Raw genomic sequence first — 13,974 nt, 5'->3', positions numbered from 1 at the left:
AAGGACCAGCAAGCAACAGTGCTGGACACCCCAGGCCGAACAACTAGCAAGACAGGAACACAACGCCACCCATTAGCAGAGAGGCTGCCTAAAATCATAATAAGTCCACAGACACCCCAAAACACACCACCAGATGTGGACCTGCCCACCAGAAAGACAAGATCCAGCCTCATCCACCAAAACACACGCACTAGTCCCCTCCAACAGGAAGCCTACACAACCCACTGAACCAACCTTACCCACTGGGCGCAGACACCAAAAACAATGGGACTAGGAACCTGCAGCCTGGGAAAAGGAGACCCCAAACACAGTAAGGTAAGTAAAATGAGAAGACAGAGAAATACCCAGCAGATGAAGGAGCAAGGTAAAAACCCACCAGACCTAACAAATGAAGAGGAAATAGGCAGTCTACCTGAAAAAGAATTCAGAATAATGATAGTAAAGATGATCCAAAATCTTGGGAACAGAATGGAGAAAATACAAGAAACGTTTAACAAGGACCTAGAAGAACTAAAGAGCAAACAAACAATGATGAACAACACAAGAAATGAAGAATTCTCTAGAAGGAATCAATAGCAGAATAACTGAGGCAGAAGAACGGATAAGTGACCTGGAAGATAAAATAGTGGAAATAACTACTGTAGAGCAGAATAAAGAAAAAAGAATGAAAAGAACTGAGGACAGTCTCAGAGACCTCTGGGACAACATTAAACGCACCAATATTTGAATTATAGGGGTGCCAGAAGAAGAAAAGAAAGGGACTGAGAAATATTTGAAGAGAGTAGAGTTGAAAACTTCCCTAATATGGGAAAGGAAATAGACAATCAAGTCCAAGAAGTGCAGAGAGTCCCATACAGGATAAATCCAAGGAGAAACACAACAAGACACATATTAATGAAACTATCAAAAATTAAATTCAAAGAAAAAATATTAAAAGCAGCAAGGGAAAAGCAACAAATAACATACAAGGGAATCCCCATAAGGTTAACAGCTGATCTTTCAGCAGAAACTCTGCAAGACAGAAGGGAGTGGCTGGACATATTTAAAGTGATGAAAGGGAAAAACCTACAACCAAGATTACCCAGCAAGGATCTCATTCAGATTTGATGAAGAAATTAAAACCTTCACAGGCAAGCAAAAGTTAAAAGAATTCAGCACCACCAAACCAGTTTTACAACAAATACTAAAGGAACTTCTCTAGACAGGAAACACAAGAGGAGGAAAAGACCTACAATAACAAACACAAAACAATTAAGAAAATGGTAATAGGAACATACATATCAATAATTACCTTAAATGGAAATGGATTAAATGCTCCAACCAAAAGACATAGACTGGCTGAATGGATACAAAAACAAGACCCATATATATGCTGTCTACAAGAGACCCACTTCAGACCTAGGGACACATACAGACTGAAAGTGAGGGGATGGAAAAAGATATTCCATGCAAATGGAAATCAAAAGAAAGCTGCAGTAACAATTCTCATATCAGACAAAAAAGACTTTAAAATAAAGACTATTACAAGAGACAAAGAAGGACACCACATAATGATCAAGGGATCAATCCAAGAAGAAGATATAACAATTGTAAATATTTATGCACCCAACATAGGAGCACCTCAATACATAAGGCAAATGCTAACAGCCATAAAATGGGAAATCGACATTAACACAATCATAGTAGGGGACTTTAACACCCCACTTTCACCAATGGACAGATCAAATGAAAAAAATAAGGAAACATAAGCTTTAAATGATACATTAAACAAGATGGACTTAATTGATATTTATAGGACATTCCATCCAAAAACAGCAGAATATACTTTATTCTCAAGTGCTCATGGAACATTCTCCAGGATAGATCATATCTTGGGTCACAAATCAAGCCATGGTAAATTTAAGAAAATTGAAATCGTATCAAGTATCTTTTCCAACCACAACGCTATGAGACTAGATATCAATTTCAGGAAAAAAACTGTAAAACATACAAACACATGCAGGCTAAACAATATGCTACTAAATAACCAAGAGATCACTGAAGAAATCAAAGAGGAAATCAAAAAATACCTAGAAACAAATGACAATGAAAACATGATGACCCAAAACCTATGGGATGCAGCAAAAGCAGTTCTAAGGGGGAAGTTTATAGCAATACAATCCTACCTCAAGAAACAAGGAACATCTCAAATAAACAACCTAACCTTACACCTAAAGCAATTAGAGAAAGAAGAACAAAAAACCCCAAAGTTATCAGAAGGAAAGAAATCATAAAGATCAGATCAGAAATAAATGAAAAGGAAATGAAGGAAACAATAGCAAAGATCAATAAAACTAAAAGCTGGTTCTTTGAGAAGATAAACAAAATTGATCACCCATTAGCTAGACTCATCAAGAAAAAAAGGGAGAAGACTCAAATCAATAGAATTAGAAATCAAAAAGGAGAAGTAACAACTGACACTACAGAAATACAAGGGATCATGAGAGATTACTACAAGAAACTATATGCCAATAAAATGGACAAGCTGGAAGAAATGGAAAAATTCTTAGAAAAGCACAACCTTCCAAGGCTGAACCAAGAAGAAACAGAAAATATAAACAGACCAATCACAAGCAATGAAATTGAAACTGTGATTAAAAGTCTTCCAACAAACAAAACTCCAGGACCAGATGGCTTCACACACGAATTCTATCAAACATTTAGAGAAGAGCTAACACCTATCCTCAAACTCTTCCAAAATATAGCAGAGGGAGGAACACTCCCAAACTCATTCTACAAAGCCACCATCACCCTGATAACAAAACCAGACAGAGATGTCACAAAGAAAGAAAACTACAGGCCAATATCACTGATGAACACAGATGCAAAAATCCTCAACAAAATACTAGCAAACAGAATCCAGCAGCACATTAAAAGGATCATACACCATGATCAAGTGGGGTTTATCCCAGGAATGCAAGGATTCTTTAATATATGCAAATCAGTCAATGTGATACACCATACTAACAAACTGAAGGATAAAAACCATATGATCATCTCAATAGATGCAGAAAAAGCTTTCAACAAAATTCAACACCCATTTATGATAAAAACCATGCAGAAAGTAGGCATAGAGGGAACTTACCTCAGCATAATAAAGGCCATATATGACAAACCCACAGCTAACACTGTTCTCAATGGTGAAAAACTGAAACCATTTCCACTAAGATCAGGAACAAGACAAGGTTGACCACTCTCACCACTATTATTCAACATAGCTTTGGAAGTTTTAGCCACAGTAATCAGAGAAGAAAAAGAAATAAAGGGAATCCAATCGGAAAAGAAGAAATAAAGCTGTCACTCTTTGCAGATGACATACTATACATAGAGAATCCTAAAGACTCTACCAGAAAAATACTAGAGCTAATCAATGAATTTGATAAAGTAGCAGGATACAAAATTAATGCCCAGAAATCTCTTGAATTCCTATACACTAATGATGAAAAATCTGAAAAAGAAATTAAGGAAACACTCCCATTTACCAATGCAAGAAAAAGAATAAAATACCTAGGAATAAACCTACCTAAGGAGACAAAAGACCTGTATGCAGAAAACGATAAGACACTGATGAAAGAAATTAAAGATGATACCAACAGATGGAGAGATATACCATGTTCTTGGATTGGAAGTATCAACATTGTGAAAATGACTATGCTACCCAAACCAATGTACAGATTCAATGCAATCCCTATCAAACTACCACTGGCATTTTTCACAGAGCTAGAACAAAATATTTCACAATTTGTATGGAAATACAGAGGACCCTGAATAGCCAAAGCAATCTTGAGAAAGTAAAATGGAATCAGGCTTCCTGACTTCAGACTATACTACAAAGCTACAGTAATCAAGACAGTATGGTACTGGCCCAAAAAACAGAAATATAGATCAGTGGAACAGGACAGAAAGCCCATAGATAAACCCGCGCACCCATGGTCACCTTATCTTTGATAAAAGAGGCAAGAATACACAAAGGGGAAAAGACAGCCTCTTAAGTGGTGCTGGGAAAACTGGACAGGTACATGTAAAAGAATGAAATTAGAACACTCCCTAACAGCTGACACAAAAATAAACTCAAAATGGATTACAGACCTATTGTAAGGCCAGATACTATAAAACTCTTAGAGGAAAACATAGGCAGAACACTCTATGACATAAATCACAGAAAGGTCCTTTGGACCCACCTCCTAGAGAAAGGGAAATAAAAACAAAAATCAACAAATGGGATGTAATGAAACTTAAAAGCTTTTGCACAACAAAGGAAACCATAAACAAGATGAAAAGACAACCCTCAGAATGGGAGAAAATATTTGCAAATGAAACAACTGACAAAGGATTAATCTCCAAAATTTACAAGCAGCTCATGCAGCTGAATATCAAAAAAACAAACAACCCAATCCAAAAATGGGCAGAAGACCTAAACAGACATTTCTCCAAAGAAGATATACAGACTGCCAACAAACACATGAAAGAATGCTCAACATCACTAATCATTAGAGAAATGCAAATCAAAACTACAATGAGGTATCACCTCACACTAGTCAGAATGGCCATCATCAAAAAATCTACAAACAATAAATGCTAGAGAGGGTGTGGAGAAAAGGGAACCCTCTTGCACTGTTGGTGGGAATGTAAATTGATACAGCCACTATGGAGAACAGTATTCCTTCAAAAACTAAAAATAGAACTACCATACCACCCAGTAATCCCACTACTGGGCATATACCCTGAGAAAACCATAACTCCAAAAGAGTCATGTACCACAATGTTCACTGCAGCACTATTTACAACAGCCAGGACATGGAAGCTACCTAAGCCATAAAGAAGACGTGGCACATATATACAATGGAATATTACTCAGCCATAAAAAGAAACGAAATTGAGTTATTTGTAGTGAGGTGGAGGTACTTGGTGTCTGTCATACAGAGTGAAGTAAATCAGAAAGAGAAAAACAAATACCATATGCTAACACATATATATGGAATCTAAGAAAAAAAAATGGTCATGAAGAACCTAGGGGCAAGACAGGAATAAAGACACAGACCTACTAGAGAATGGACACGAGGATATGGGGAGTGGGAAGGGTAAGCTGGGACAAAGTGAGAGAGTGGCATGGACATATATACACTACCAAACGTAAAATAGATAGCTAGTGGGAAGCAGCCGCATAGCACAGGGAGATCAGGTCGGTCGTTTGTGACCACTTAGAGGGGTGGGATACGGAGGGTGGGAGGGAGGGAGGCTCAAGAGGGAAGAGATATGGGAACATATGTATATGTATAACTGATTCACTTTGTTATAAAGCAGAAACTAACACACCATTGTAAAGCAATTATACTCCAATAAAGATGTTAAAAAAATTGTGAGTCACTATATTGCACACCTGTAACATATAATATTATATAGTAACTATACATCAATAAAATTAAAAAAAATAAAGATGGTACACAGATGGCGGAGAGAAAATAATCAGAGGGAGAAAGAAAAAAAAAAAGCAAGTAGCCATGTTGGGGAGGTCCACATGGTAAGAAGCTGAGGACAGCCTCCAACCAAAATCCAGGAAGAAACTGAGGTCCTCAATCCAACAACCCATCAGTAACCGAATGCTGCCAACACGATGTGAGCTTAGAAACAAATATCTTCCTAGTCAAGACTCAGATGAAACTGCAGCCCCACTGACACCCTTGTGTCCCCTTGGATACCCCCTTGTGAGTGTCCCTCACTCAAACTCAGCAGGCCATGCTCAAACTCCTGACCCACAGAACATGAGAGAGAATATATGTGTTGTTTCAAGCTTCTAAGTTTTTGGTAATAGTCATGTAGCAATAGATATCTAATATACACACAGTATCAACATATACCAAAAAAAGACACTAATCAGACTTCTTTGAAGAGATTAGTTTTCAAAATACAAATTTTCCCTCCAGGTGAAATCATACTGGAAGCAAATGGTGTAAAACCAGTTAGTGCGTCAAATAGGAAACCTGTTCGTTAGCACTTCCAGATCATGTACTGAGGCCTACCACCCAGGAAACCATTAACCTGTTACTCTGAAAAAGAGAGCTCTGTCAAGAGGAGGTGAGATCAACAAATAAAGTAAGAAAGAAACAATGCTATTTCTCTTTCTGCATATAATTCTTAAGTTTCTTACACAGGACAGGAAAATAATAAATTAAAACTTTATATTGCTAGGGGGACTATACCTCAACTTTTTAGTTCTTTTGGTTAATTTCCTGAAGTCATCTAGGACTTCAGCCTGTGCCGAGTGTATTTTCAAATTGAGGTAGTGTAAATCATTTTAAGATTCAGTTTCTAGTCCAAGTAAATATCCTGTGTCAATCTTGTAAATTAAGACAACACAAGAAAAAGGAAACAAAGAGCAAAATCACAAAACCTGCTGCTTCCAGAATCAGGATGTACCGAAAGCAAAATTAAAGCCAAGTTATTTTCCTCCTGCTGGAGATATGTGATCAATCTCCTAGAACATGTATGTTTTCCCCGTGCATAAAGAACTCTTAGAAAAGTTCCATCACTATATAGAATTTCACATTTCTAATAACTCAAGCCCCTTCCCGTAAGCTATAAACCCAACTATTTTGAATAGCAAATTTTTAAAAATCAGGTATCAGATTTCCAGGATAGAAATCTGTAAATAGTAAGAAATAAAGGATTGTGTATCTGGATATAAGATATATACTTTAGAAAAATGATGTCTTGTGAATTCTTTTTTTCTGGGAACAATTTATATCACCCAGAGAGTTTCAATAGGCATTAGAAATTGGAGTGCAAGGAGGGAGGGGAATAATATATATGAGCAGGGCATATGGCTTCACTGGTCCTAGATATAATGTCACTATTCTGTGATGTAAAATGTTCATGTCCTTGGCTGTATTACATGAATCAACTGGAGCATTAAAATAAAGAAATAAATTATAACAAAAGGATGATCTCTTATAAAAATTGGATGGAATTATACCCTTAGGTCTAATTAATATAAATATAAATAATATAAAGGGTTTTGTTTACCATTTCATTTATAGTATGCTTAACTGGAAATGCTAAAAATAGGAATGAATGCCATGAATAACCTTGGTTTTTATACTTATTTATTCTCAGAAAAGAGAACTGTGCATCTATCTACAAAGTTTTATATCTTATTTGACTTTACTTTGTAAAGAATTTAGGCAGAGCAACAAGCACTAACTCTTTTTAATTCCCTCCCTGCCATAAAATTACCCTCAATTACTTACATCTCTATATCCATGCACCACATTCCCAGAAATATCTCCTGCTATGTCTCTACAACCAGCTGGGCAGAACTTGCTGGAAAAAAAATAAAGAAGTTATATTTTATTAGGTCGTACTTAGTGTGAAATTATACTTAAAAGTATTTTCTCTCCTCTATACAACATGCAGGAATATCTTTCTTTAATGACACATCAGAAACCTGATTTGTGAAAACACAGACTTATCTAAAATGTTCATCTGAAGGCAAGTTTTACACAATTATTTGTTTTATATCAAAATTCATTATAAACTCTATTAAACAATGAGCTTCCCTAAAGCATCTTAATTGATTTTAAGGGGTCCAAGAAATGTTAAGTGAAAAGGTAAAATTTCTAAATACAGTATATATAGCATAATCCTGTCTTTATGAAAAGAAATGTTTAAGTAACAATTTATGTTTTCTCTGGATAAAAAGATAACAAGGAAGAATATCTCTGGATTCTCTCTGAGTGTAGGAGTTTGAGAAACTATCACTTTCTGTGTTACTAACTCTGTAAATTTGGATTCACTCTACTAGCATTACCCAATTGGAACATAATGGAAGCCATACATGTTAATTTAAATATTCTAGTAGCCACATTAAAAAAATCAAAAGAAACAGGCAAAATTAATATTAATATTACTCATATATTTTGTTTAACCTAATATATTCAAAATGTATCATTTCCACATGTAATGAACAGAAAAATTATCAAGATATTTCCAGTCCTTTTTTTTAAGTAAGTCTTCAAAATCTGCAGTATATTTTATACTTACAGCACACCTCAATTTGAATTAGTCAAGTTTAAATGCCTGGAGAGGGATGTTCCACATTAGTTATAAATTACTTTTGCAATCAGAAAAAAGGTGTATATTTTTTTTAGCTTTACTGGGGTATAGTTGACAAACAAAATTGTAAAATATTTAAAGTGTACATCATGATGATTTGATACACGTATACACTGAAAGAATTCCTCCCATCTAGTTAAACACAGCCATCACCTCATACACACACACACACACACACACACACACACACACACACACACACGTATATATATTTATATATTTTTTGGTGAGAATATTTAAGTTCTACTCTCAACAAATTTCAGTTACACGATATGGTGTTATCAGCTATAGTCACCATGTTATACATTAGATCCTCAGACCTTATTCATCTCTATAGCTGAAAGTTTATACCCTTTTATCAACCTTTCCCTATTTCCCCTAACCTCCAGCCCCCAGTAACTACTTTCTGTTTCTATGAGTTTGACTAAAAGAGGTATATTTAAAATTAGGATTTCATTTGCTCAAGTCATTTTTCAAGAAACTTTTCAGAAACATGTCATGGCATATGGTATGGTTGGCTGTGGCTTAGGGTGTGTTGACCCAGGCTCTGTTACTACCTAACTAGCTATGTGACCCTGAATATTGCACATAATCCCCCTTAAATTCAGTTTCCTCTTCTGTAGTTCCTTCAAGCATCAACATATCAATAGGCCATGAGAGACAACCATACATCTAAAAAACGTGCAAAAGGAAACTCAAAACATTATGTGAACACTGACACCTTTAAAGACGAATGCCATAGGCCCTTGTTTCTATATATACCATATTACAGTAATGTTTGCTTGGTTTGTTCAAGAAGAATGTACCAGCCCAAGCAGATTCCAAAACAGCAGTTGCTTTTATTTCATTTCCTCTCAGTTTCCTCCTGCTGACTTAGCAAATTAGATGTGTAACAGAATCCAATGATCAAAACTACCCAAATAAATGGTTCATAATTCTTCCCCATTGACCTAGTGGAATCCAGCACTACAGCAATAATCAAGGAATTAAGAAACAGAAATAATGGAAATCCTATTACAGGTTTACAGTTCCTTATCCTAGCCCTTAGAGCCAGATGTATTTCAGAATTCAGAATTTGGGGGATTTTAGAAAAGTAAAACAGTGCCAATAATGTATATGATGTATGACGCCACTGAGGTCTGCACATATTAATCAAAACATTAATATCTCTGTATCAAATATATGGATAGTCATATTAGGTCAAATACATAAAGACAAAATAGCCTCATGTTTAATTTAGTCCAATTTTGCTGTCAGCTGAATTTAAGGTCACGTTAATCAGGTACTGCCACCAAATGAGTTACAAAACTCTTTTGACTTTTAAAGCTTTCTGCATTTCACAATTATGGATGAAGGAATATGGCCCTGTACTAGTCATCACACCTCATCTTTAACTAAACTCTACAAACAGGCTGGGCTACAGCTTAGATGATCTGACACCATAACATCACACCGTAGGGCTGAATATATTCCTTTCTCTAAGAGGATAGGAAATGACTATTGATGCCCAGAGGCCCTGTCACCACTGGGACTGTACACGTATGGCTGGAAAGAAAATGCTGCTGAATGTCTGCATTGGATGAACAGCAACTTTGAGGGCAACATTTAATTACTGGTCATTTTCATTTTTGTCTTTTCTCAACTGACCTTCATATTAGTAAACACTAGAGTTGATTCTGCATTATAAAAGAATCTCATTTATTAGAGTATCAGATGGATAGGACCATGGACTCTTAAGCTTGACTTTTGGGGTATTCTTATTTATTGTGTAGCCCTAAGCAGGTTATTTAATTGCTTTGTGCCTGTTTTGGGGGTAAAACAGAACCTGCCTGGCTGGTGTACTGGAACATTCACATGAGCTACCTATATGCTAACTCCAGAGAGCTGTAGTGGTACTAAGAAAACACTCTAATGAGTTAGAGTTGTTGGTAGTGTTTTTGTTGACAATGACCTATAGACCAGTGGTTCTCAACTAGGGGTGATTTCTGCCCACCAGCAGACCTTTGGAAACGTCTGGAGACATTTATCGTGACTGGCTCATACAGGCCAGGGGTGCTGCTAAACGCCCACAATGCACACAACAGCACATCATCCAATCCAAAATATCAACAGTGCCAAGGCTGAGAAATCCCCCTCTAGACTTTTACTTTACAGATGAGAAAACGTACATCTAAGAAATTAAGTCATTTTTCCAGTTAAAGTAAAGCTGGGATGAAAATTTTCATCTCCTATTCTCAGTAGGTCTCTTTTTTGTGGGAAAGATAAAATGAACCCCTCCAGAATTACAAAGTCACTCCCAAATGCTGGCCCGGTAAAAAAATGCACTCTAGACTCCATTTTGGCTCATTGGTACTAGAGTAGAACTCAAGGGTCAGCAAACTGTGACCCATGGGCCAAATCCAGCCAGCGCCTTTTTTTTTTTTGAAATAAAGTTTTTTTGGAACACAGCCATGCTCATTCGTTCACATATATACTGTCTATGGCTGCTTCCGCACTACAAAGGCAACAGAAACTGTATGAACAGATGCAAAAGAGACTGCACGGCCTGCAAAACCTAAAGTATTTATTATCTGGACTTTGACAGAAAGTTTGCTGATCTCTGCTGTATAAGAAACCATTTCAAATATTCCTAATTAGTTACAACATAGATGATTTTTTTTAATTAAATTAAGTACAAGTAAGGTACTTTATCTGGTTTAATGTCAAGGAAAACAAAATATTCAGCAACAAATGACTGCAGCACAGCTAGGACACTGTATTTACCTGTATTCTGTCTTCAAATAATGGTTAGCTCGTTCCAAACACGTTATTAAATCTGTCATAAATAAAGATAATTGCAATCAGCTCTAAAGATTTCTTTTAAAATGAAACAGTTTTTGAAAAGTATTTATTCGTTATCTAGTTATCTGAACTCTTCTGTTTAAAAATAAATAAAAACTGACACACTACCCCCAGGATTTCATCAGTTCCCTTCATTTTTCCTTTCTACCATCAATGACGGTTCTTCAGTATTTATCCAGTGAATGACAACAGAATCTATTTCCAACAAAAAACCCAACCCTGGTTAGTTACTATTCACTACATACCTACAGAAGACCATGTGTATAAGCTCCCCTGGCAGGAGGAAAACCATTTCAAGAGCCCAGTGTGGTTCAGAGAAGGTTCAGGAACATCTTAATTTAACAATTTAGCTAGTGGCAATCGAGCGACCACAGGGCCAGGAGTTTAGTGAGAAAGCAAAGAGCCTATCAGCTTTGATCAATGAGGACCAAGGACTTAAAAGCAGCGTGCTCTCTGGAGCAATTTATAGAACTGAACTAATACTCAGCAATGGAAACTCTAAGATACTGTGGATTTTGGTGCTTTTAGATGGACCTAGTATAGTTTCCAAAATATTCCACACTTGCTGCAGAAGTTCTTTCTTTCCTTAATCATTTCAGTAGTTCTTAGGGAGAAACGTATGCTGAACACCGGCCATGCAGGGGCCTGCTAGGATATTGCTCAGATCTGATTGGCTGAGTGAGAAATGAATGGGGTACCCCCTTCCCAGAGTATTTCTGCAGGAGGGGCCTGACAGCAGAAACTCTGGGCACCTCTGTGGCCCTGGCAGGCCCTGGGCTGCATGGAAATTACTCTGGAGTTCGAGGCCTAGATGGGAGGCCACGCTTTCCTTTCCCATCAATATTCATGCTCCCCTTCTCTCCCGCTCACGCGCTAGCTGGATGGGTAGGGCACTTGGTGACAGTGACTTTCTCCTCCTCATACTCTCATGCTCCCATGCTGGTGCACTGGTGTGTATGGAGTGGGGGGGTGTCACTGGTTAAAAGGCTTGTCCCCTAAGCTAACAAAGGGGTTGGTGGAGAGCTCCAGAGAACAGCCAGACCTTAGGAGGGTCAGGAGGGTAGCCCCAAAGATACACAATCCATGATTTCTAGGAAAATGAGATCAACCCTCTCCCACATAAGTCAGCGGATCAGTCTAATGTGGGCTATGAAAGTATTCAGTTCAGACCTAGCTACTTACAAAGACACTGCATTCCTCTCTTCCCTCACATCTTAATTCTGGATCTCAGGTCACAGTTCTGTCCGGAGATGGTGACTAGCAAGAGGAATTCTTAGACAGATAAAGGTTTACAGATTTATGTTGGTCCTTCTGCTATACCTGGATGGTCGCTGCTGGCATACGTTAGCAAAAAACCCCGCCCAGAAATGTGGGATCCACTCTCAAAGCGAACAGTTACTTCACTGGTGTTCAGCAAGAGTTCTTTGGGCACAGTCATGCTTCCACAATACGGACCTAAAAACAAAGCACACTTGTAGCTCATTTCAAAATTTAGACCAGTACAAAGAATTGGTATATACATTTTTTCCCCTTAAATGTCAACTTTACCAGACAACACATACACATAAGATTATAATCTTTACCCAACTGAAATTTGGCTTCATACTGAGACTAAGAATTAGTGACTGATTGTAAACTTGATTATACAGAGAAACAAGATGGGGGAAGTGGCCAATTCTAGATAAGAAATAGCTTGGAACTAGTGAATTGTGAACAACACAAGAGATAGGTTCCAATTTTTATAAGAAAGCGACTAACAAACAAAAATCAAAATATTTAGTTAAGAAAATGTTATAACAAAAGTGATATTCTAGGGACCTCCTAAATTTGCTTAAAGTATGGTCTAAATGCTTGCGTGCCAACCAAATTCATATGTTAAAATCCTAATGCCCAATGTGACAGTATTAGGAGGTGGGGCCTTTGGGAGGTACTTAGTTTCACAAGGGCAGAGCCCTCATGAATGGGATTAGTGCCTTTATAAAGGAGGCCCCAGTGAGCTTGCTTGCCCCTTCCAGCATGTGCAGACACAGGGAGATGGCTATGAACCAGGAAGGGGGCTCTCACCATCCACTATACCGTATCTGCTGGCACCATGATCTTGAACTTCCCAGCCTCCAGACTGTAAGAAATAAATGTCTGTTGTTCATAGGTTACCCGGTCTGTGATATTTTGTTACAGCAGACTGGAGAGACTAAGACAGGTAGTAAAGAAAATGTTATCACAAAAATGATATTCTCCTAAATTTGCTCAAAGAAACTCACAAGCTCCCTTTTGCCAAGAAAGTTCCACTACTGTATAGCACAGGGAACTATACTCAATATTTTGTAATAACCTATAGGGAAAAGAATCTGAAAAAAAAAATATATGTATAACTAAACCACTTTGCTGTACACTTGAAACTAACACAACACTGTAAATCAACTATACTTCAATTTTTTAAAAAAGTGTAAAGAAAAAGAAAGTTCTAGAATTAAAAGACTGTCCAATACAGGGTAAAAATCTTATTCTCATGCAATTTGCACACTTCTCTTTCTCTTCTTTACCACTCTTAACAGCAACTTCTGGTTAACTCATATAATTTATTTTGATTTGTAAAATGAAGTTTATAAGAAAGCAGAATAATGTCTAAAGGCTTTTGAAATACCACAGTATAAATTATACAATTAAGAGTATAACATAGGGAGACGCAAGAGGGAAGAGATATGGGAACATATGTATATGTATAACTGATTCACTTCGTTATAAAGCAGAAACTAACACACCATTGTAAAGCAATTATACCCCAATAAAGATGTTAAAAAAACAAAATAGTATAACATATTGTTTCTAAAATACGTTGCTTGAAAAGCAATAGGAAGCTCTATGAACTTTCAAAAGACAAAATTAGGGCTTCCCTGGTGATGCAGTGGTTGAGAATCTGCCTGCCAGTGCAGGGGACACGGGTTCGAGCCCTGGTCTGGAAAGATCCCACACGCCACGGAG

The 13,974-nt window shown here is 37.1% G+C and overlaps 1 protein-coding gene across 5 annotated transcripts in view; it reads right to left on the bottom strand.

Annotated features, from left to right (window-relative positions):
* Positions 1 to 13,974, bottom strand: part of DCBLD1 (discoidin, CUB and LCCL domain containing 1) — a 68,794-nt gene that overhangs the window by 18,306 nt on the left and 36,514 nt on the right. For 4 of the 5 annotated variants that reach the window (XM_019929634.3, XM_019929635.3, XM_073789529.1 and 1 more), the window contains 3 exons: positions 12,313 to 12,447; positions 10,915 to 10,966; positions 7,287 to 7,359 (listed from right to left, as the gene is read on the bottom strand). In XM_019929634.3, the coding sequence (XP_019785193.1) occupies positions 7,287 to 7,359; positions 10,915 to 10,966; positions 12,313 to 12,447 (260 nt within the window). The other variant, XM_019929638.3, reaches the window with a different exon arrangement.

The sequence above is a fragment of the Tursiops truncatus genome, chromosome 12 (assembly GCF_011762595.2).
Source record: "Tursiops truncatus isolate mTurTru1 chromosome 12, mTurTru1.mat.Y, whole genome shotgun sequence".
In the NCBI taxonomy this organism is placed as follows: domain Eukaryota; kingdom Metazoa; phylum Chordata; class Mammalia; order Artiodactyla; family Delphinidae; genus Tursiops; species Tursiops truncatus.
Note: the sequence above shows the minus strand (reverse complement) of the source record. Positions and strands in the feature narration are given on the sequence as shown.